Source organism: Coregonus lavaretus (assembly GCF_964263955.1).
Source record: "Coregonus lavaretus genome assembly, chromosome: 33".
Lineage (NCBI taxonomy): Eukaryota > Metazoa > Chordata > Actinopteri > Salmoniformes > Salmonidae > Coregonus > Coregonus lavaretus.
In genome coordinates this window covers 28,972,187-28,996,469 of record NC_140020.1, presented here as the reverse complement: position 1 = coordinate 28,996,469, position 24,283 = coordinate 28,972,187, and the positions used below count along the sequence as shown (strand labels likewise).

General features: G+C 42.4%; 1 protein-coding gene across 1 annotated transcript in view; it reads left to right on the top strand.

Annotated features, from left to right (window-relative positions):
* Positions 1–24,283, top strand: part of cdc42bpab (CDC42 binding protein kinase alpha (DMPK-like) b) — a 90,374-nt gene that overhangs the window by 11,689 nt on the left and 54,402 nt on the right. The window contains exon 2 of the mRNA XM_084151330.1: positions 20,056–20,147. Within this exon, the coding sequence (XP_084007456.1) occupies positions 20,056–20,147 (92 nt within the window). The remainder of the gene's footprint in view (positions 1–20,055; positions 20,148–24,283) is intronic.

Sequence of the window (24,283 nt, the reverse complement as noted above, 5' to 3'; positions counted from 1 at the left end):
CCCACAGAATGAAAGGGTTAGAGTTACCGCTACTGTCCGTGATGCATTCTGCCACGGCGGGAAGGGAAGAGGAAAGTAGGGACAGACATTTTAATGTCATTCAATGAAAACCTGGATAATCTGTAAAGTAAATGGCAGTCTTTTTTTCCACGGTGACAGATCGGTGTAAAATGAAGGGGATATGTCAGGGCTGAAGCTAAGGGTTAAATCGGTGTCATGTCATCTCAGAAAACAGCTGTACAGTATGTGGGCTTAGACTAGTTCTCCCTCCCTCTCCTCCATTTTGAGCCTCTATCTGTTTGCTTTAAGCCGGGGTAGAGAACCTACGGTACACAGCTCGAGGGCTGCAGCAAGCAGGGTGTGCTAGGCTAGCCTTCCATTGTGTTTCGGGTCATTTAGGTAATTAACTGGGGAGAGAAAGTCGTCTCACTTGCTTCTCAAGGTTACAGTTGTTGGTTTCTGGTTGAATTAAGCCTATCCCTTTTTCACATCTTGAAAACTAGGTTAGGTCATCCATATCCTACATAGGGCAGCACAATCAACTGACAATATATTTTGAAACTGAAAATCAGCATTGCACTTAGCTGTTGGCCTTATTCATGTGTTCTATCTAATTCATTCTGTAATGGGGCATGTTGTAAGGGCATTGGGACTGAGAACCCCCTTCATCACCTCCCAGAGCAATCTGATATGTAGGCCCCAGCTCTGGCCTTTGAGGACTTCTAGAGACCCATACATGTATTTGTTCCTTCATTTGAGAAACAAGCACTTGTGTTCTGCTAACAGTAAAACCAGCAGTTTCTCTCACAGCTGCCCATGTCACCCTCTCTCACTCTCCCACCCATTCTCCTGCACTATGGTCCACATGACTCAAGAAGACGTGCTGAAATCTATGACCGGGATGACGCCAGTATCGCAATACACATTAATATTTAATTTTAATTTAATTTAAATAATATGCCATTTAGCAGACGCTTTTATCCAAAGCGACTTACAGTCACGTGCGCATACATTTTTACGTATGGGTGGTCCCGGGGATCGAACCCACTACCCTGGCGTTACAAGCGCCATGCTCTACCAATTGAGCTACAGAGGACCACCTTAGTACATTAGTATCGTGGCAAGGAAACAAAACACAAAGCAGATTTAACTTCTTTAGAAAAACAGCCCTAATGTCTGGAAATGAACATAATTATGTTGTCATCCAGAATCCCATTTATTTTCCAAGCAATAGCACACAATATTTTACATACAGCAGGTTTTTAAAGGCCCAAAGAGTCTGATCTGCTTTGTGTTTTCATTTATGCCATGGAAAAAATATTGCGATACTGGTATCGTCCTGGCTCTACTGAAATCCCCCCTAAACTGTAAAGTCCCCTCTAAACTTATCGCTCTGTGTTCGTTGGGGTTTGTAATGACAGACGATCATCTGTGTGGCATGGTAGGTATGATCCCACTTCTGACACCAGTGGAGGCACTTTCCCGACCACATTTGTGCTTACATTATTGCTGAAATGAAGACGTACAGTCAGAATTTCTCTCCCATTGCCCATACAGCCTAGACGTCTCTGATGCTTAAATTCTTTATTTTTTTTACAGAAAAGTGTAATTTGTTTTTGTCCAAAGGTTTTGTGTAGCTTCAAAATTATACAATTGTCTAAATAAACAGTGCATCTATCAATCTAGGCTGAAATCTTCCAGACCGTTCATGTTGAGCTGAAGTCTCATTTTGTTTCACACATTTAGGCTACGCCAAAACAGAAACTCCTGTAAGCCGATGTTCTCATCATATTTGCATTTTTGTTTGATGTGTAGCCTTGCAGTAGTCATGACTCATGACACAACTCTGATCTAATCTATTGTTTGTCTAGTCCCTTTATCCCCAATACTTCTCTGCTGCTTTCTTAATATTTGAAGTACATCATGTTTGTGTGTTTACCGCAGCAACCGTGAGGCACACCCTGTTCTGTTTTAAAAAGGCTCTGACTACAGTGGGGGAAAAAAGTATTTAGTCAGCCACCAATTGTGCAAGTTCTCCCACTTAAAAAGATGAGAGAGGCCTGTAATTTTCATCATAGGTACACGTCAAAATGAGGAAAAAAAATCCAGAAAATCACATTGTAGGATTTTTAATGAATTTATTTGCAAATTATGGTGGAAAATAAGTATTTGGTCAATAACAAAAGTTTCTCAATACTTTGTTATATACCCTTTGTTGGCAATGACACAGGTCAAACGTTTTCTGTAAGTCTTCACAAGGTTTTCACACACTGTTGCTGGTATTTTGGCCCATTCCTCCATGCAGATCTCCTCTAGAGCAGTGATGTTTTGGGGCTGTCGCTGGGCAACACGGACTTTCAACTCCCTCCAAAGATTTTCTATGGGGTTGAGATCTGGAGACTGGCTAGGCCACTCCAGGACCTTGAAATGCTTCTTACGAAGCCACTCCTTCGTTGCCCGGGCGGTGTGTTTGGGATCATTGTCATGCTGAAAGACCCAGCCACGTTTCATCTTCAATGCCCTTGCTGATGGAAGGAGGTTTTCACTCAAAATCTCACGATACATGGCCCCATTCATTCTTTCCTTTACACGGATCAGTCGTCCTGGTCCCTTTGCAGAAAAACAGCCCCAAAGCATGATGTTTCCACCCCCATGCTTCACAGTAGGTATGGTGTTCTTAGGATGCAACTCAGCATTCTTTGTCCTCCAAACACGACGACTTTAGTTTTTACCAAAAAGTTATATTTTGGTTTCATCTGACCATATGACATTCTCCCAATCCTCTTCTGGATCATCCAAATGCACTCTAGCAAACTTCAGACGGGCCTGGACATGTCCTGGCTTAAGCAGGGGGACACGTCTGGCACTGCAGGATTTGAGTCCCTGGCGGCGTAGTGTGTTACTGATGGTAGGCTTTGTTACTTTGGTCCCAGCTCTCTGCAGGTCATTCACTAGGTCCCCCCGTGTGGTTCTGGGATTTTTGCTCACCGTTCTTGTGATCATTTTGACCCCACGGGGTGAGATCTTGCGTGGAGCCCCAGATCGAGGGAGATTATCAGTGGTCTTGTATGTCTTCCATTTCCTAATAATTGCTCCCACAGTTGATTTCTTCAAACCAAGCTGCTTACCTATTGCAGATTCAGTCTTCCCAGCCTGGTGCAGGTCTACAATTTTGTTTCTGGTGTCCTTTGACAGCTCTTTGGTCTTGGCCATAGTGGAGTTTGGAGTGTGACTGTTTGAGGTTGTGGACAGGTGTCTTTTATACTGATAACAAGTTCAAACAGGTGCCATTAATACAGGTAACGAGTGTAGGACAGAGGAGCCTCTTAAAGAAGAAGTTACAGGTCTGTGAGAGCCAGAAATCTTGCTTGTTTGTAGGTGACCAAATACTTATTTTCCACCATAATTTGCAAATAAATTAATTAAAAATCCTACAATGTGATTTTCTGGAAAAAAAAATCTCAATTTGTCTGTCATAGTTGCCGTGTACCTATGATGAAAATTACAGGCCTCTCTCATCTTTTTAAGTGGGAGAACTTGCACAATTGGTGGCTGACTAAATACCTTTTTCCCCCACTGTATATAACTGCGACCCAAATGGCACCCTATTCCCTATATAGTGCACTACTTTTCACCAGGGCCCCCTGGTCAAAAGTAGCGCATTATATAGGGAATAGGGTGCCATTTTTGGAATGCACACCATATAGTGCCCTGGCCTACTATTATTGTGGAGGGCTTGGGGGGACATGAGACGGGGGACGACATCATTGCTCTGGGAACTCTGGTGGCACTAGTGTGCAGTGCCGTATTAAACCCAATTTAATGCTCCGACGCATGTTTACGTGCTATGTAAGTGATTCCCAGGATCCCAGACGCATTTATGTGTTTCGGTACTTATTAATGATTTAAACGTTGCACTCTCCTCTCAATGATGGGCTGACATATCCAGTGTTTCCCCTGCAGTCATTTATATGTGGCGCTGCGACACGGCAAAATCTTTGCCGCCACTTCAAAAAAAGATGGAGCATGAAAACATATTTCTGCTGAGGTGCACTTTGATGTTGCTAGAACATTCCACATGAAATGTTCCTCTGCAAACAAAACGAATAACAAATAGTCAAATCTGACCCCATAGTAGAATACTTGATCTATTTACCTAGTTGGCTTGTTGTTGTGTGTTCTATGCAAGATAAATATTCCTTGAGGCACATAGGGAGGGAAACGTGCATTCTGACAAGCAGTCAATGCACAAACATTAACATGGTCTTTGTTCAAAAGAGGGGGATCCCAGCATTCCATTCCTACTTTATTTATTTCTCAACTTTTAAATATGCAAGAACTGCATCTTTTTAAACCCAGAGTTTTTAGCAGCGCTATGGTTAAGCACATTACTGCTCAGCAAATTGCAGCGAGTTCATAGTGTAGAATGGGGCTATATGTAACAACGCTCAATTGTAGGGTATATTGGGGTAACAAATTGTGATGAGACGGATTGCATTTTTACCCCAAATTACCCTAACATTATATTCACTGTGTTTGTGCACGTTTTTTGGGACATAAAATTAATCAAAAGGAGGCTAACCAGTTCAAAGATCACATATGGGATCTAACAAATGATTAGCCCAATAGCAGATGGGCAACACCATGCTTCAGCCCATTTATTTATAGTTTCTATGCACCATCAGTTGGGCTACAGGTGATAATGCTTATTGCTAATAGCATACCTTGTAATATGGACCACGCATAGGCTACAGTGCCTTCAGAAAGTAGTAACACCCCTTGACCTTTTCCACATTTTGCTATATTACAGCCTGAATTTAAAATGGATTACATTTTTTTTGTCACTGGCCTACACACAATACCGGATAATGTCTTAAGTGGAATTATGTTTTTCGAAAATGTTTACAAATATATTAAAAATGTCTTGAGTCAATAAGTATTCAACCACTTTGTTATGGCAAGCTTAAATAAGTTCAGGAGTAAAAATGTGCTTAACAAGTCACATAATAAGTTGCATGGACTCACTCTGTGTGCAATAACAGTGTTTAACATGATTTTTGAATGACTACCTCATCTCTGTACCCCACACATACAATTGTCTGTATGGTCGAGAAGTGAATTTCAAACACAGATTCAACCACAAAGACCAGGAAGGTTTTCCAAGCCTCGCAAAGAAGGGCACTTATTGCTAGATGGGTAAAAAAATAGGGCTGTCCCCGACTAGAAAACAATCTTAGTCAACGGAGAGTCGTCTGTTCTTAAATTTTCAAAAGTGTATTTTTCCATATATAGACACGTTCTATGCGTTTTAGTCAAATCAATGAAATGCACTGAGCTTGTCTGATGCTTTAAGTGTGCTGTTTGAGGAAATAATTAAGACACACAAATGACTAGAGGGAGTCTGGCCGCAATTGATTTGATTGTGCCGGGCTCAGACCAATTCTTTTTGACAGCGAGTGACTGTGTGACCAGCACCCGTTGTCTCCCTCATCCCTGCTCCACCACAGAACATCAACAGTGTTTATCGCGCTGTCCGTGTTGCTGAAGCTGCAACAAAATTACAGCCATTTCTGACTGAAAAGTTCTGTTACCGAAATCCCTCATTTGTTCAGGTAAAACATTCCCAATAGAGTACCACAGTATGAGTCATAATACAGTATGAGTCATAATACCCATAAAACCTAGCGGTCAAACAGGGAAATTGTTCCAATTGTTTTTCCACTATTCATTTTTCCCATAGGGGATTTTAGAAACACTTAAAATAAGGACTGTGTTTCATGAAGGCTTCCCTAGGCGTGACATTTTGATAACTGTGTAAATCTCTCTAGGACAAGGCGACTTTTATCAATATATTCACCTGTATTTAGCCCCCAAAAATGAAACTCTAATTAGCTGCTAATGTGGCTATCATAAAGAACTACAAATGCCATGATGATCTGGACAAGACTGCCGAAACGAGGCAAATGTAAGAATCTCTGGATTAACTATCTAATGTTAGCTAAATGTAGTGATGAATAAATTGGCTACATTTCTTTCAATGGACAATTCTGTGAACTGTCTTGTGCAAGTTTTACATTGACACAATACCTGTTAGCAAAGGTGTCAGCTAGCGATGACGTGCAGGAGCTTGCAGGGATTTGTAGTTTTGCATGATGTCTACTTTGACGCCAATTAGCATTTTCGAATCTGAGCGTAAAAAGAGCCGGATATATTGATAAAAGTCACCTTGTCCGAAAGAGATTTACATGATTATCAAATGTCACGCCAGGGTAAGCCTACACAAAACACAGTCCTTATTTTAAGTGTTTCTAAAATCCCCTATGGGAAAAATGAATGGTGGAAAAATGATTGGAACCATTTCCCTGTTTGACCGCTAGGTTTTATGGGTATTATGACACCTCCAGTGTGGGGCTGTATTCCCTCAACCCTTGCTCTATTTACGTGACACATGTATGCATCGCATGCACGTGACCAATAGGGCCTGACCTATAGCATATCATAATCACATCAATACATTCGTTATAACAAACTCTGAACACCGTAACACATGTGACAGCAAAATGGATGCAGATGACGTGACAAATAAACTCTAAACGAGGGAATGTTGTGCTCAGGAGGTAAAGGGGAAGTCAGATGTGTGGAATAAAATGTACTAGTTGTGGAAAATACCGGAGATCAAGAAAAAGAAGGTAAGGAGCAAGCGCTGCATGCATATTATGTGTGCCAAACAGGTGCTGTTAGATTACAATATCATTTTTCGGACCATTTGGAACAGCAAAGACTAAAAACAGTCACATGCATTCGTGAATGCAATTGCCGACATGGAACGGTTTATTTATTGTTTACGCTAATTATTTAAGGGTCGCTTTATTTTAAAACTAAAATGCTTGATTGCATTTCAAATCATGAATGACTCGTAGGCTGTGTGATGACATGAACAAATGAATGATTGATTGATACAGTAGCCTATATAAGTATTGAAATATAGGCCTAAGTAAGTTACGGTATTAAAATGAACAGGATGCGCTCGTAGGCCTACAGCTCGATGGTGTTTATAGAAGGCTGCTATACTAAGCCTACTAATGATAATGACATTACTTATTATAAATATGATTATAATAATAGTAATAGTAACAATAAGAAGGAGATCAAGAAAAAGGAGGGTTATTATTATAAATATAATTTTCCTGACAATTTGGAACAGTGTAAACAACACTAAATAAATTATAATACCAGAGAGGCTGCTCTAACGAAAGAAAAGTGGAACGCTTTTGTTACAGCATAGCAAAGATTAAAAACAGTCGGATTTGTGAAATTGTTTATCCAACATGTTGTGGTTGCGTGAGGCTTGGTGCTCACTGAATCAGTAGGCTATTAAACAAACATTCAAACAGGCAACACAAGCAGGATGGATGATTTATAAAGCCAGGCACATTTAACAGTTAGGCTGTTGATTTATAGACCTAGGTAAGTTGGGGTTTCCTCTCTCCTCACTTTTCTTAGACAATTTAGGCAAGGACTGTTTTCTAGTCTCCTAACTTCACTGCTGCCTCCGCCGCATTGTTCTCAACACCAATATGCTGGGTAACTTTGCTATTATGCACATAGCAACATGGTCTAGGAAAAGGCGCCAATTCAACAACGGACTGATGTTTCAGAACCGTGAACAGTGACCACTATCCAACACGGGAGAAAGCGCATTTGTTATAAAATAATATCATTTGTATTGGTGTTGCACCATTATTCTTATTTAATATACCCATATACAATTTCAATAGCACGTCTTAGAGTGATGGACTGTGCCATCCCCACGGCCTCCACAATGCATTAGTCTACTCAGAGGGGTACAAATCAGACACCATGCCGGAGAGGAAGGAAACTGCTCAGGGATTTCGCCATGAGGCCAATAGGGACTTTAAAACAGTTAGTGTTTAATGGTTGTGATGGGAGAACTGAGGATGGATCAACAACGTTGTAGTTACTCCACAATACTAACCTAATTGACAGAGTGAAAAGAAGGAAGCCTGTACAGCAGGGTTCCCCAACATATATATATATATATATATATATATATATATATATATATATACACACAGTGGGGAGAACAAGTATTTGATACACTGACGATTTTGCAGGTTTTCCTACTTACAAAGCATGTAGAGGTCTGTAATTTTTATCATAGGTACACTTCAACTGTGAGAGACGGAATCTAAAACAACAATCCAGAAAATCACATTGTATGATTTTAAGTAATTAATTTGCATTTTATTGCATGACATAAGTATTTGATACATCAGAAAAGCAGAACTTAATATTTGGTACAGAAACCTTTGTTTGCAATTACAGAGATCATACGTTTCCTGTAGGTCTTGACCAGGTTTGCACACACTGTAGCATGGATTTTGGCCCACTCCTCCATACAGACCTTCTCCAGATCCTTCAGGTTTCGGGGCTGTCGCTGGGCAATACGGAATTTCAGCTCCCTACAAAGATTTTCTATTGGGTTCAGGTCTGCAGAATGGCTAGGCCACTCCAGGACCTTGAGATGCTTCTTACGGAGCCACTCCTTAGTTGCCCTGGCTGTGTGTTTCAGGTCGTTGTCATGCTGGAAGACCCAGCCACGACCCATCTTCAATGCTCTTACTGAGGGAAGGAGGTTGTTGGCCAAGATCTTGCAATACATGGCCCCATCCATCCTCCCCTCAATACGGTGCAGTCATCCTGTCCCCTTTGCAGAAAAGCATCCCCAAAGAATGATGTTTACACCTCCATGCTTCACGGTTGGGATGGTGTTCTTGGGGTTGTACTCATCCTTCTTCTTCCTCCAAACACGGCGAGTGGAGTTTAGACCAAAAAGCTATATTTTTGTCTCATCAGACCACATGACCTTCTCCCATTCCTCCTCTGGATCATCCAGATGGTCATTGGCAAACTTCAGACGGGCCTGGACATGCGCTGGCTTGAGCAGGGGGACCTTGAGTGCGCTGCAGGATTTTAATCCATGACGGCGTAGTGTGTTACTAATGGTTTTCTTTGAGACTGTGGTCCCAGCTCTCTTCAGGTCATTGACCAGGTCCTGCCGTGTAGTTCTGGGCTGATCCCTCACCTTCCTCATGATCATTGATGCCCCACGAGGTGAGATCTTGCATGGAGCCCCAGACAGAGTGTGATTGACCGTCATCTTGAACTTCTTCCATTTTCTAATAATTGCGCCAACAGCTGTTGCCTTCTCACCAAGCTGCTTGCCTATTGTCCTGTAGCCCATCCCAGCCTTGTGCAGGTCTACAATTTTATCCCTGATGTCCTTACACAGCTCTCTGGTCTTGGCCATTGTGGAGAGGTTGGAGTCTGTTTGATTGAGTGTGTGGACAGGTGTCTTTTATACAGGTAACGAGTTCAAACAGGTGCAGTTAATACAGGTAATTAGTGGAGAACAGGAGGGCTTCTTAAAGAAAAACGAACAGGTCTGTGAGAGCCGGAATTCTTACTGGTTGGTAGGTGATCAAATACTTATGTCATGCAATAAAATGCAAATTAATTACTTAAAAATCATACAATGTGATTTTCTGGATTTTTGTTTTACAGTGGGGAAAAAAAGTATTTAGTCAGCCACCAATTGTGCAAGTTCTCCCACTTAAAAAGATGAGAGAGGCCTGTAATTTTCATCGTAGGTACACGTCAACTATGACAGACAAAATGAGATTTTTTTTCTTCAGAAAATCACATTGTAGGATTTTTTATGCAATCACCCGAACTCAACCCAAGATGAGTTGGACCGCAGAGTGAAGGAAAAGCAGCCAACAAGTGCTCAGCATGTGTGGGAACTCCTTCAAGACTGTTGGAAAAGCATTCCAGTTGAAGCTGGTTGAGAGAATGCCAAGAGTGTGCAAAGCTGTCATCAAGGCAAAGGGTGGCTACTTTGAAGAATCTCAAATATAACATATATTTTGATTTGTTTAACACTTTTTTTGGTTACTACATGATCACATATGTGTTATTTCATAGTTTTGATGTCTTCACAATTCTTTTGATGTCTTTGATGTCTTTCACGCTCAACAGTTTCCCGTGTGTATCAAGAATGGTCCACCACCCAAAGGACATCCAGCCAACTTGACACAACTGTGGGAAGCATTGGAATCAACATGGGCCAGAATCCCTGTGGAACGTTTTCGACACCTTGTAGAGTCCATGCCCCGACGAATTGAGGCAGTTCTGAGGGCAAAAGGGGGTGCAACTCAACATTAGGAAGGTGTTCCTAATGTTTTGTACACTCTGTGTATATCACACATGACTAAATTAATGTTATGGAAGTCCCTTTGGCATAGCCTGGGCGGGCTAACAGACTGCAGATTGTCTGATTCCTGGCCAAGTCTTTTAGTATCGCCACTCCGCCTCTCCTCGCCTCCACATCTGTGTACTTGAGACTGGAGAGCCCCTTGGCCGCGACTTGAAGGGCCTGGTTACATTTTCATCTGTAATTTGGGTAATTTACAGGATGTTTTAAAGCTACTTGCAATTAAATGGCTAAAAGGTACTTTTTTTAAGTTGCCTGGCTGGTTGACGCTTTGGTCACTCTCGTTGAAGCAGCTGGGGTAGCAGCCTACTTAAAAAGTACAGATTTCATTTTTGATAAAGGCACCACTGACTGTGCAGCTGTTTCCCCTGCCAAATTTGTAGCCTAATTCGATTATTTATTTAACCAGGAAGTCCAGTTGAAATAAAGAGTATCTGAATCCTTAGAGAACAAGAAGGCAGCTTTAGTTTAAATGAATTAGAACCAGGGGTTGGAACCAGTTCAGGGAAGAGAAGAGAGAAACGGAAAAGAACAAACATTTTCGAGGAACAGAATCGGGAACGAAAGTGATCTAAACTGTTCCGGAACAGAACCGTATTTTTAAGCATGGGAACTAGGGATGTTAATGGTTAACAGTTAGTCAGTTAGCCAGCCAAAAATAAAATAACAGGAACAGTGTCTTGGTCGACCGGAATTATTATTTTGCCGAAAATATTGTACAGTGAGTTTATAGAGTTAGTAAGTAGCTTACTTATGTCAACTAATGGCTGTCTCTAGTCTGAGTGAGCTGTGAGCAAGCCAGAGCGGAGACTTGTTGCTAGGCAACTCACAGACGCAGGCTGCAGGGAGCAGTGGGAGAGAGGGGAGCAGCAAGAAGCAGCTAACAACAACAGCTAAACTAGTAACCATTAAAGTTTCACATCCTTTCTCTCCTGTTCTACTTGTTTTCATATCAGCTTTCTTTCCTTGTCCTGAAGCCAAAGGCACAATCCTAGTCATATTAACAACCATCCTAGTTGTTGCATATTTACTTTTTCCCTCTTTCAACGTTTTTAACGGAGATGTTCATCTCTGTCACATGAAACTGCTTGCATCAGGTGCATCTTTTAGAATAGTGTTTTCCCGCAAATTGCATTTTGGCAAATGTTTGAAAATGATGTATTCCATTCTCTGCTTCATTACAGTAGGTGCAAGTTCAATAATATGAGAGGATTGCTATTGTCGCATGTTTTTTAACCTCTTAATGAAAAATGTCCATTCTTTCCATGCATAGTGTTTTCTGTTGGCACTCATTTGACTGTTTGGAACGAATTTAACCGTTTGTTAACTGGTTAATGGGGGTTGGTTAGTTGGCAACAAAATTGACAGAAATGTGCATCCCTAATGGGAAGCAGGTAATAACTTCCTTTTACGTTCTGAGCATTTTTTTTCTAGTCTCACAAAAAACATAACAAAGCACCCATGCAAAGCCCTCACTGTCACTCAGAAAATCTTTGCCAGTGTGTGTGTGTAGGCTAACTGCCCCTCCCCCTACGAAGTATAGGCTAGAGAGATTTCATATTAGAAAAGAATGGATTAACTTTTTGTCACCTTTCACATTGGATTTATTAAATACAAAAAGGTAAGATGTTTATTTCAAATCTTGTGCCTCTCTGCACACACAAGCTTGTTAGCTAGCTAGCCTACTCTGGTCCAACGTTAAGCCAACTCTGAAGTTAAAAGAAATCCCTTCATGCCCAGGCACTTCAAGCCAAGCCTCCTCCATCACCCTCTCTTGCTCTCTCCCCACCTGCAAATTTCAGTCACATCTCGTGCCCTACACTTGTATGACATCTGTCCAATGCATGTGGAAACAACTATCGCTTGCCCGCTCCATAGCAAGCTGCTCTATCCGCAATGATTGGTGAACTAATTTAATGTTGAGCTAAATTTAAAATAAATATTCGATTTCAGAGGTTTAAAAAGGAACAGAAAGGAACAATATAAACCATTACTTTTTTGGGGTTCTAACCGGTTCAGAACTTAATTTCGCTGGTCGGAACAGTGGAACGGAACGGAGAAAAAAAACAGTATGGAACATAATTTTGGTTCCAACTCCTGGTTAGAACTGTTAAAGTATAGTATACTCGATAGTCCCGCGTCCTCTCTTTATTTAAATGTGGTGACGGTTGGAGAAATCATGTGAGCAGTGTTGAGAATTCCAAAAGTATGAAAGCTTAAGATCTTCCAAGGTCGAACTTATTATGAGAAACATCCTTCCAGTAGTGCTGTGAAAAGCCATTCCCAGATCTGGCCCCTCTCACTCCCCCTCTTTCCCTCCCTCCTCTGGAGGTGGCATTTTTGTGTCGTTACCTCACTCTGGCCGTAAATAATCCCTCTTATGGCTTCCAGATGTCCCCTCTCTCTCTCTGTACATCACTGCGCTGCATAGATGTGGGATCTACTGTCCCCCTCTCTCTCTCTCTCTCTGACTGCCTTCCCTCTTTCACTCTCGCCTTTCCTCTCTCTCTCTCTATTTACATTTGACATTTTAGTCATTTAGCAGACGCTCTTATCCAGAGCGACTTACAGTTAGTGAGTGCATACATTTTCCTACTGAGAGACTCTGTCTCTCTCTCTTTCACTCAATTCAATTCAATAGACCAGCGTTTCCCAAACTCGGTCCTCGGGACCCCAAGGGGTGCACGTTTTGGTTATTGCCCTAACACTACACAGCTGATTCAAATTATCAAAGCTTAATGATTATTTGAATCAGCTGTGTAGTGCTAGTGCAAAAACCAAAACGTGCAGCCCTCGGGGTCCCGAGGACCGAGTTTGGGAAATCCTGCAATAGACTATTGACATGGCAAGTTAAATTAAGTACACATATAACACCAATGATGTGGTTAACTGTAATAATAATAATAATAATAATAATAATAATAATAAATAAAATAAAAAATTATAATAGTAGGCCTGGTACTAATAGTAATGATATTAACATTAACAGCATCTACAGCAACAATGGTAATGATAATAATAAGAAATAGAAGTAATAGCAGTAGACTAGTTTTAACAAGACTGAAAAGCCACATGGCATGAAAGCCCAAACAAAACAAAATGGCAAATACTATTGTTACATTTATGTACTTTTCACTGGCTGTCCCTCAGGTTGCGGCAGGAGGACGCATACTGTATTTGGCTGCCAAAACTGCACATTTTTTTCACCCAATATTTTTATAGCTTCAAATTCTTTGTAGTGAATGATACTTTTGGGAAAGAAAGATTCTCTTAGTTCTGAGTACACACTCTCTCCCTCTCTACTGTACTTGTTTCTGTTTCAAGTACAGAGAGGGTAGAGCAAATATACATTGGCACATGTAGGCCAGCGCATATGGAGGGGGACTCGTTCAAATGAACACGCACATACGTGCTTACGCACACAGGCCTAGGCTTACACAAACACACACACACACACACACACACTATTGAAAGTGCAGTGCCCTAGGGTGACGCCTGGTTACCATGACATTTGTGTTTCTTTAGCTGAATGAACACACTTGTCTACACTCTACAGTAGTACAACGTTTTCATTCAGCTGCATCGTAGTGTCTGTGGATAATAAACTCACTTCTTCTAATGGACCTAGATCTGTCTGATAATCTGTCTGAGATAAACCAGTCCGTCTATGGATTAGTTGGGCCTACTCATGTTTTTCCAGTTGCACTGCATACGTAGTCACTCACAGACAGTGCTTCTAACCAACGAAACTGAAAGTCTCATGGCTGTTTTGAGTGTGAGTGCATGACATTATGTACACTCTTTCTGCTAACTGTGAAGTCACTTAGTTTGAAAGCTTTTGCAAAACTGTCGGGGGAAAAAACAGACACCCAGTCAGTCATTTTTTGGTTGGATATTCACGTTTAAAGCGCTACAAACTGGCTTGCGCCACACCTTGTCATAGCAACCGTTGCTATGTTTGGCCGACCTGTATATTTTGATAGTTAGTAAAGATGTATAGCCAGAACTGGAAGTCCTTTGTCTGAAGCTCAAAGTAAAAAGGGTGTGATGTCACAATGTACATTACATTACTTCACTGTTAGACAAATCAGCACATGACCCTTGGATACATTTGAGCGAGACTGGTGTTGTTTGTGTGTCTGAGACTGCTTGTGTCTTGTGTTACTGTGTCTTGTAAAATCATGGCAACAAGTAAAGAAGTGGTGGTGGTGGTACTGGGGCGTAATAATGATTGCGAGATGAAGGATTGGAGAAAGGCCCAGTGTGTGCCAAGCTAAGCGTCGGCTCGTTCTACTTCCCACAATGTGGTGTGGACGGACATAAGGAAAACAGACTCTTGTGAAATATTTATTGAAACCCCAGAAATTATTCATGCCATTTTTCCGAGTTCACAGGTACTACCCGTGACTCGCTCCGTTGAGGAATGGTCATCAGAAACAGAGATTATGCTCCAGAGTATGCGCAGAACAGCTGGCAGACATATTCACGGTCATTTTCAACCTCTCCTTATCCCAGTCTGTAATCCCCACGTCTTAAGCTGACCACTATCATTCCTGTTCCCAAGAACTTTAAGGCTTCATGCCACAATGACTACCGCCCTGTAGCACTCATTACTCACTGTAATCATAAAGTGCTTTGAAAGGCTGGTTATGGCCCACATCAACTTCATCATCCCAGACACCCTAGACCCACTCCAATTTGCGTACCGCCCAACAGATCTATAGACGACACAATCTAAATTGCACTCCACACTCCACACTGCCCTCACCCACTGTTGGTTAAGGGCTGTAAGTAAGCATTTCACTGTAATGTCTGCACCTGTTGTATTCGGCGCATGTGGCCAATACAATTTGATTTGATTTGATTTAGATAAGAGGAAATCCTATGTGAGAATGCTGTTAATTGATTACATCTCAGCGTTTAACACCATTGTCCCCCCATCCACATCGACGGGGCTGCAGTGGAGCGGGTCAACAGCTTCAAGTTCCTTAAAATGGTCCACACGTGCGCACAGTCGTGAAGAAGGTGCGAAAGCGCCTCTTCCCCCTCAGGAGGTTCTAATCCTCAAAAAGTTATGCAGCTGTACCATTGCTAGCATCTTGACTGGCTGCATCACTGGTTGGTATGGCAACAGCACCGCCCTTGATCGCATGGCACTACAGAGGGTGGTGCGGACAGCCCAGTACATCACTCCCTGCCATCCAGGAACTCTATATCAGGCGGTGTAAAAGGAAGGCCTGGATAATCGTTAGACTCCAGCCACCGCCATAGACAGTTCTATCTGCTTCCTGAACAGCTTCTATCCCCAAGCCATAAGACTTCTAAATAGTCCCTGTAGCCATTTTGTTAGCCATCTGATTTGACCCTTGTATAACATGTTTTTTTATTTTTTCACTGTCTCTATGCACACTCACAGGACTCTACACATTCACACACACTGACACTCCAACACACACGCACGCACACACACACACACACACATACACAAACACACACCCTTTATTTGCTCACACACACACATAACATGCCCACACATTTATACTGACTCTACGCACATGCACTCACATACAATCATCATATACGCTGCTGCTACTCTGTTTATCATATATCCTGATGCCTAGTCACCTTACCCCTATACATAAACTACATGACCAAATGTATGTGGTATGTGGACACCTGCTCGTCGAACATCTCGTTCCAAAATCATGGGAATTAATGGAGTTGGTCCAGGCTTTCCACTAGATGTTGGAACATTGCTGCGGGGACTTGCTTCCATTCAGCAACAAGATCATTAGTGATGTCGGGCACTGATGTTGGGCGATCAGGCCTGGCTCGCAGTAGGCGTTCCAATTCATCCCAAAGGTGTTCGATGGGGTTGAGTTCAGGACTCTGTGCAGGCCAGTCAAGTTCTTCCACGCCGATCTCGACAAACCATTTCTGTATGGACCTCGCTGTGTGCATGGGGGCATTGTCATGCTGAAACAGGAAAGGGCCTTCCCCAAACTGTTGCCACAGATTTGGAATCACAGAATCGTCTAGAATGTCATTGTATGCTATAGCGTTAAGATTTCCCTTCACTGGAACTAAGGGGCCTAGCCCGAACCATGGAAAAACAGCCCCAGACCATTATTCCTCCTGCACCAAACTTTACAGTTGGCGCTATGCATTGGGGCAGGTAGCGTTCTGCTGGCGTCCGCCAAACCCAGATCCGTCCGTCGGACTGCCAGATGGTGAAGCGTGATTCATCTCTCCAGAGAACGCGTTTCCACTGCTCCAGAGTCCAATGGCGGTGAGCTTTACACCACTGCAGCCGATGCTTGACATTGCGCATGGTGATCTTAGGCTTGTGTGCGCCTACTCAGCCATGGAAACCCATTTCATGAAGCTCCCGACTAACCGTTCTTGTGCTGACGTTGCTTCCAGAGGCAGTTTGGAACTCAGTAGTGAGTGTTGCAACCGAGGACAGATGATTTTGACGCGCTACGCGCTTCAGCACTCGGCGGTTCCGTTCTGTGAGCTTGTGTGGCCTACCACTTCGCGGCTGAGCCGTTGTTGCTCCTAGACATTTCCACTTCACAATAACAGCACTTACAGTTGACCTGGGCAGCTCTAGCAGGGCAGAAATTTGACGAACTGACTTGTTGGAAAGATGCCATTCTATGACGGTGCCACGTTGAAAGTCACTGAGCTCTTCAGTAAGTCCATTCTACTGCCAATGTTTGTCTATGGGGATTGCATGGCTTTGTGCTAGATTTTATACACCTGTCAGCAACTGTGTTGCTGTAATAGCCGAATTCACTAATTTGAAGGGCTGTCCACATACACTATAACGTATATACCTCTATCACTCCAGGATCCCTGCACATTGTAAATATGGTATTGGAACTGACCCTGTAGCTTACTTAGTTCTCGTGTTTTTGTTCTATCTTGTTATTCTTTGCACTACATTGATATTGATTTCTGCATTGTTGGGTTTAGAGCTAGCAAGAAAGGTATATCACTGTACTTGTGCATGTGACTAACTTGATATGCACTCTTACAGTATATATAATCACAGAAGGGACATCGGTATTCATATTCTTCATACCACACTGAGCAACTGAAAGCCCCACCCCGCCTTTCCTTTATCAGTAAAAGTTGTTGTGGGGCAATGGTTTGGTCTGATGTTCTCTCTGGCTGGCTGTGACCCTCGCTGGGATTCTGACATGGGAGCCAAGGGCCTCTCTGGATAAGCCTGGCTCACGATGACCGTGCCAGGGATGGAAGGCTAACCAGTGGATGGATGAATAAATGAAGGAATGAATGAATGAATTAATTAATGAGTATTTGATGTAACCCTTGTATTCTGCTTGTGCACAATGGTCCACCTAAGCAAAATGCTGCACAGATCTTCAGCTCCATCCATCAGTAGTCCTAGGCTATATCCTAACAACTAGGCCTATAGGCATTTAATAGGTCTGTATTATGTTGAAGAGTATCCAATCTGCTGCTCAGTAGTCCGACCCTGCTGAACCAACTAACCAACTGGCAGTCTACCTCAGGTTTAATGGAGGATCCAGTAAAAAAGGAAGTGGATGAATGGCCATCCTCTACAAAGTAGGGAAAATGCTGCTTGTCTGTTGACTCCAGATTACCTTTGTGAGTCACCCAGAACGCTAGGCTAGGTCAAATGTAAGGGTAACAATAGACAGTTTTATCACTGCCCTCTGCACTTCCAGACCACTGTGGTTTACTATAAAGATCTCAGCGGTCATGATCTAGATTGACCCTATATCAACCCCTCAGCATACAGGACTGACAGGCAGAAGGACACTCACCGGAAATCATTACTAGTGGCTAAATCCATTTGAATTCAATCACTATTTGACAACACCCCTTCTGATTTGAACGAAACCTTCCATACAAATTTGCCCATTGTAGAAGTGCTCAGAAAGTGACTTTTTGGACCTGAATGCCAAAACATTCAAGAGATAAAGGTGCTCAAAGTTGACTTATTTTGCATACCCCACCATACCATGAGACATCCATGTTTTCATCACTGGAAAATATAAAGGGTTGAGATCGATATCATTTTAAAGCTTACAGTGAATATTTTTTTTTAAATAGAAATGGTCATTACATTTTTTTTTTATTATCTAAAAATGCATGAACTCTGATATTATTTTCTAATTCGCCAATGTTGCAGCTTAGACCCTATTTTACATCTCAGGTTTTATGTTGTGCCTGCCATCGGTTGAGACACAACATGCTCTTAAATACAGGGTGGGTGTCGTGCTTCGTTTTTTGTCTGATAAATGTAGTAAAATGGGAATCAAATTGAAATGTCAACTTTCAAATGGTACCACAAAGATGGTTGGAGGTCCACACATCAGAGAACGTTGACTTGAATGGGAATATCTCTCGATTTAAATTATACTGCCAGTCCTCCATAGTAAACCTATTGAAATCATAGAAATATAGTTAATATAATAGACATGATGACCATTTTAAGTTGATATTCGACGGTGGGTGGAATGTCAGCCATCTTTGTGGTAGTAATTAGAAGTTAACATTTAACATGTCAACGGTTTACCTGTACCAGCTAAAATGCAGTGGTATGAAGGGATAGGTCCATTCTGTGAATTCTATTTCTATGATTTGAAATGACACCCACCCTTTATTCAAGAGCATGTGTCTCAACCAATGATTTATATATATAGTCTAGATGACCGGTGGCTTCAATGCCTCTCAATGGCCAATACACAGTATCAGCAATCCAGGGTTTATATACATCACTGGTCTCAACCGACAGCGGGCACAACACAAAAACTTCAGATGTAAAGTAGGGTCTGAGCTACAACATATGTGAATATGAAAAAAATGGGAGTAAACAAATTTTTTGATAATTAACGTTAAAGGTTAAAATAAAACAATTGGGGCCTCCCGAGTGGCGCAGCGGGTCTAAGGCACTGCATCGCAGTGCTTGAGGCATCACTACAGCCCTGGGTTCGATCCCAGGCTGTGTCACAGCTGGCCGTGACCGGGAGACCCATGAGGCGGCGCACAATTGGCCCAGTGGCGTCCGGGTTAGGGGAGTGTTTGGCCTGCCGGGATTTCCTTGTCCCATCGCGCTCTAGCGACTCCTTGCGGCGGTCCGGGCAGCTGCAAGCTGACTTCGGGGGCCAACTGGACGGTGTTTCCCCCGACACATTGGTACGGCTGGCTTCCGGGTTAGGCGTGCAGTGTGTCAACAAGCAGTGCGGCTTGGCAGGGTCGTGTTTCGGAGGACACATGGCTCTTGACCTTCGCCTCTCCTGAGTCCGTAGGGGAGTTGCAGCGATGGGACAAGACTGTAATTGGATATCACGAAATTGGGGAGAATTATTTTGACATTGTTTGACAACCCTGTTTGTAAGCTTTTAAATGATATCATACTCATCCATTGATGAAGACATGGATGTCTCATTGTATGGTGTGGTAAGCGAAATGGGTCAACTTTGAGCAACTTTATCTTTCTGACCACTTCTTCCATGGGCAAACATGTATGGAAAGTTTTATTTAAATAAAAAAATGATTAAATTCTAATGGATTTACCTGTGTGCCACTTGCTTTGTGTCAGATTGTTTTAATATCCAGCTAAAAATGTATTTTATTGTTTTTATGAATTTAATCATGATGATGCGCAACTATTTTAGTTTGCACATTCTCAGGTCAAGTTCAATGTTTTAAGACCCCAGAATTCTAACCTCTCTCGCTCTCTCTCTCTCTCTCTCTTCCTGCAGCCAAACCCTTCACCTCCAAGGTGAAACAGATGCGCCTGCACAAAGAGGACTTTGAGATCCTCAAGGTGATTGGACGAGGAGCCTTTGGAGAGGTATGTTCTTTTTTTGTTGGTGCCTTTCATTGTACTTTTTTATAACCTTTATTTCACTAGGAAGTTTGAACCTCAATAGAAAGCTCGCAAGACATCAGCAAAGAAAAAGCATTTCAAGTGTAGCCTACATAGAGCCTAGAGACAATTACAACAACAGAACAATGCATGTAAAGACAATATAGTTCCTCAAGAATCTGGGCAATTGGTGATATATAGGCTATTTGATAGTTGGTGCACAGTGTGATCCCAGCAGCAAGACATGGGTCACTAGGCCACATGCTATATGCATGACTCAACATGTAAGAGAATGCTTTAATATTTTCCTCACTGTCGTTGTGAAATGTTTTTTATAAAAAAAGAATAGAAAAGGAAACTAACACTAACCCTTATTTTTCTTCTTCACGGCTCGGGGGCATGAGTTGAAATATAGTTATTATTATGTCTTCTACTGCGTGTGATGTCAAACCTGGGGAATGTTGGAGAGCTAGGCAGGTAGCTAGCAATGGCAGCAGAAACTCAGCCGTGTAAGGTTACATGATGTGTGACACATGGTCTTTGTATATTATAGCTAGCTGCTGTGCTGCTGGGTTCAATACTATTTGAAATAATTTCAAATAGCCTAATTTATCTGTGGTTGATTGAGCTTGCCTTGCTTCATGGACCAATAGAATAGTTCCAAACTGGTAAACCCCACCCATCTGACACTCCAAAAAATCTAAATCAAATTGTATTTGTCACATGCGCCGAAGACAACTGGTGTAGACTTTACCATGAAATGCTTACTTACAGTGCCTTCGGAAAGTATTCAGACCCCTGTACGGGCCCTTCCCAACAATGCAGAGTTTAAAAATAAAATAGTAACACGAGGAATAAATAAAATACACAAGAATGTAACTATATACAGGGAGTACCAGTACCACATCAGTGTGCAGAGGTATGGGGTACTTGAGGAAGATTTGTACATGAAGGCATGGTAAAGTGACTAGGAATCAGGATAGATAATAATAAGAGTCAAATAAAGAACAGAGTAGCAGCATCAAATGATGAGTGTAAAAGTGTATGTGTGTGTGTTTTTTGTCGGTATGTGTGTGTGTCAATTTAGTTTGTGAGTGTGCGTAGGGTCAGTGCAAGATGGGGTCATTTCAGATCGGGTAACCATTAATTGACTATTTAGCAGTCTTATGGCTTGGGGGTAAAAGCTGTCTTGGCGCCTGTTGGTCCAGGCATGTTAGCGAAAACGCTCAAAGTATTTGAAAGATTTTGAATAGTGTTTGAACCCAGGTGTGGTGGAATGGGTTGGTTGGAGCTCTGCCCAGTGCTGCGGCCCATATGGCCTGTTTCAGACCCTTTTTTACTGGGGTTTTATTTCACAGTGAATGAAAGAATAACATGGTTGTGCCCTGGTCCTTAGCCCCGTGTCAGGCTAGCAGTGGTGTCCGCCCGTGCTAGAGTTATATCTGTGGCTCTGACGTTAGCTAAGCTACAGCCTCACGGTTGACTCTCTACTTATTTTATTTATGATATAGCCCCTGTGGTGTACTGTACCTCTTTTAGCACCTTGTGTTGAAGTAGGCCTAAAGGCTTCCTTCCGCATGCTTCGGTTCGGGTTGGCACCTAGTCAAACTCGGCTAGGCAAACCAAACGAGTGTACTCGCGTACACCCTTAAAAGACCTCCGCTTGAAAAACGAGAAAAAAGTGGCAATGGTACTGTTTGTCCATCTTGAGACTCCGTAGCCAGTATACACTTCCTCAAAACAGTCAGACTTAATCTAAGATACTGTAACTCAAGAAATCTGTTACAGATTTTTATGTTTTTGCCGAGGAGATCTTAGTCGCACAATTTTACATCAAACTAAGATGTTTGGTGCAGTATTTCTGAAGTGCAAAATGTGCCTGAAAACGAGTGGTCTATCATTGAATGACAACAAACACTTAATTGAAGAATCCCTACTGTTGGCCAATCACAAACGAAGGGGCGTAGACTTCGGCTACTGAACTTCGGTTTGCCTCGAGAAATAATTTTGTGTCCAGGAACTGCCAAATAAACCCTTGCCGAAGGCCAAAACGAACAAAACGGGCACAAAATGTCGTCATAATATATGCACAAACTGTTCCGAACTGTTTCGGATGGGAAGCATGCGGACGCCTTTTGTCTCTGTGCCTCCTGTGCTGTGTCAGCGGGCCTGTATATTTCATATAGCCTAGCCTACATGCTAACCAAATCTACTGAGTTAGCTGGAAAAGCAGCAACAAAGTAAGTAGCTGGATTTGTTTAATTAATAAACAAACATTTACAATCACAGGCCTATTCAGTTCACTGTATATTTTCAGGCCTATTCACAACAACAACAGTGTTCAGTGGTTGGCAGGCAAAGACATAGCTTAGGCCTAGATCTATGTAATGATTATGAAGACATCATGATTATAAGGTCTCTGGCCAGAGGTCCCTCTTACAGTGCCTTTGGAAAGTATTCAGACCCCTTGACTTTTTCCACATTTTGTTACGTTACAGCCTTATTCTAAAATGGATTAAATACAACATGTTCCTCATCAATCTACATACAATACCGCATAATGACGAAGTGAAAACAGGTTTTTAGAAACAGAAATACCTTATTTATTTAAGTATTCAGACCCTTTGCTATGAGACTCGAAATTGAGCTCAGGTGCATCCTGTTTCCATTGATCATCCTTGAGATGTTTCTACAACTTGATTGGAGTCCACCTGTGGTAAATTCAATTGATTGGACATGGTTTGGAAAGTCACACACCTGTCTATATAAGGTCCCACAGTTGACATTGCATGTCAGAGCAAAAACCAAGCCATGAGGTCGAAGGAATTGTCCGTAGAGCTCCGAGACAGGATTGTGTCAAGGCACAGATCTGGGGAAGGGTACTAAAACATTTCTGCAGCATTGAAGGTCCCCAAGAACACAGTGGCCTCCATCATTCTTAAATGTAAGAAGTTTAGAACCACAAAGACTCTTCCTAGAGCTGGCCGCCCGGCCAAACTGAGCAATCGGGGGAGAAGGGCCTTGGTCAGGGAGGTGATCAAGAACCTGATGGTCACTTTGACAGAGCTCCAGAGTTCCTCTGTGGAGATGGGAGAACCTTCCAGAAGGACAACAATCTCTGCAGCACTCCACCAATCAGGCCTTCATTGTAGAGTGGCCAGACGGAAGCCACTCCTCAGTAAAAGGCACATGACAGCCCGCTTGGAGTTTGCCAAAAGTCACTTAAAGACTCTCAGACCATGAGAAACAAGATTCTCTGGTCTGATGAAACCAAGATTGAACTCTTTGGCCTGAATGCCAAGTGTCAAGTCTGGAGGAAACCTGGCACCATCCCTATGTTGAAGCAGGGTGGTGGCAGCATCATGCTGTGGGGATGTTTTTCAGCTGCAGGGACTGGGAGACTAGTCAGGATTGAGGCAAAGATGAACGGAGCGAAGTACAGAGGGATCCTTGATGAAAACCTGCTCCAGAGTGCTCAGGACCTCAGACTGGGGCGAAGGTTCACCTTCCAACAAGACAACGACCCTAAGCACACAGCCAAGACAACGCAGGGGTGGCTTCGGGACAAGTCTCTGAATGTCCTTGAGTTGCCCAGCCAGAGCCCGGACTTGAACCCGATCGAACATCTCTGGAGAGACCTGGAAATAGCTGTGCAGCAACGCTCCCCATCCAACCTGACAGAGCTTGAGAGGATCTGCAGAGAAGAATGGGATAAACTCCCCAAATACAGGTGTGCCAAGCTTTTAGCGTCATACCCATGTAGACTTGAGGCTGTAATCACTGCCAAAGGTGCGTTAACAAAGTACTGAGTAAAGGGTCTGAATACTTATGTAAATGTTATAGTTTTTTTTTTTTTTTTGCTTTGTCATTATGGGGTATTGTGTGTAGATTGAGGGGGAAAAAAACGATTTAATCAATTTTAGAATAAGGCTGTAACTTAACAAAATGTGGAAAAAGTCAAGGGGTCTGACTTACCGAATGCACTGTATGTCATTCCAGTGATAAGCCATCATAGTGTAACAAGTATTTTACCTATATTCATTTAGCAGCGGCACACCGGAAAATATGTTAAGCATTTATTTATTTATTTATTATTATAATGCCCAAGGAAGACCCTACGG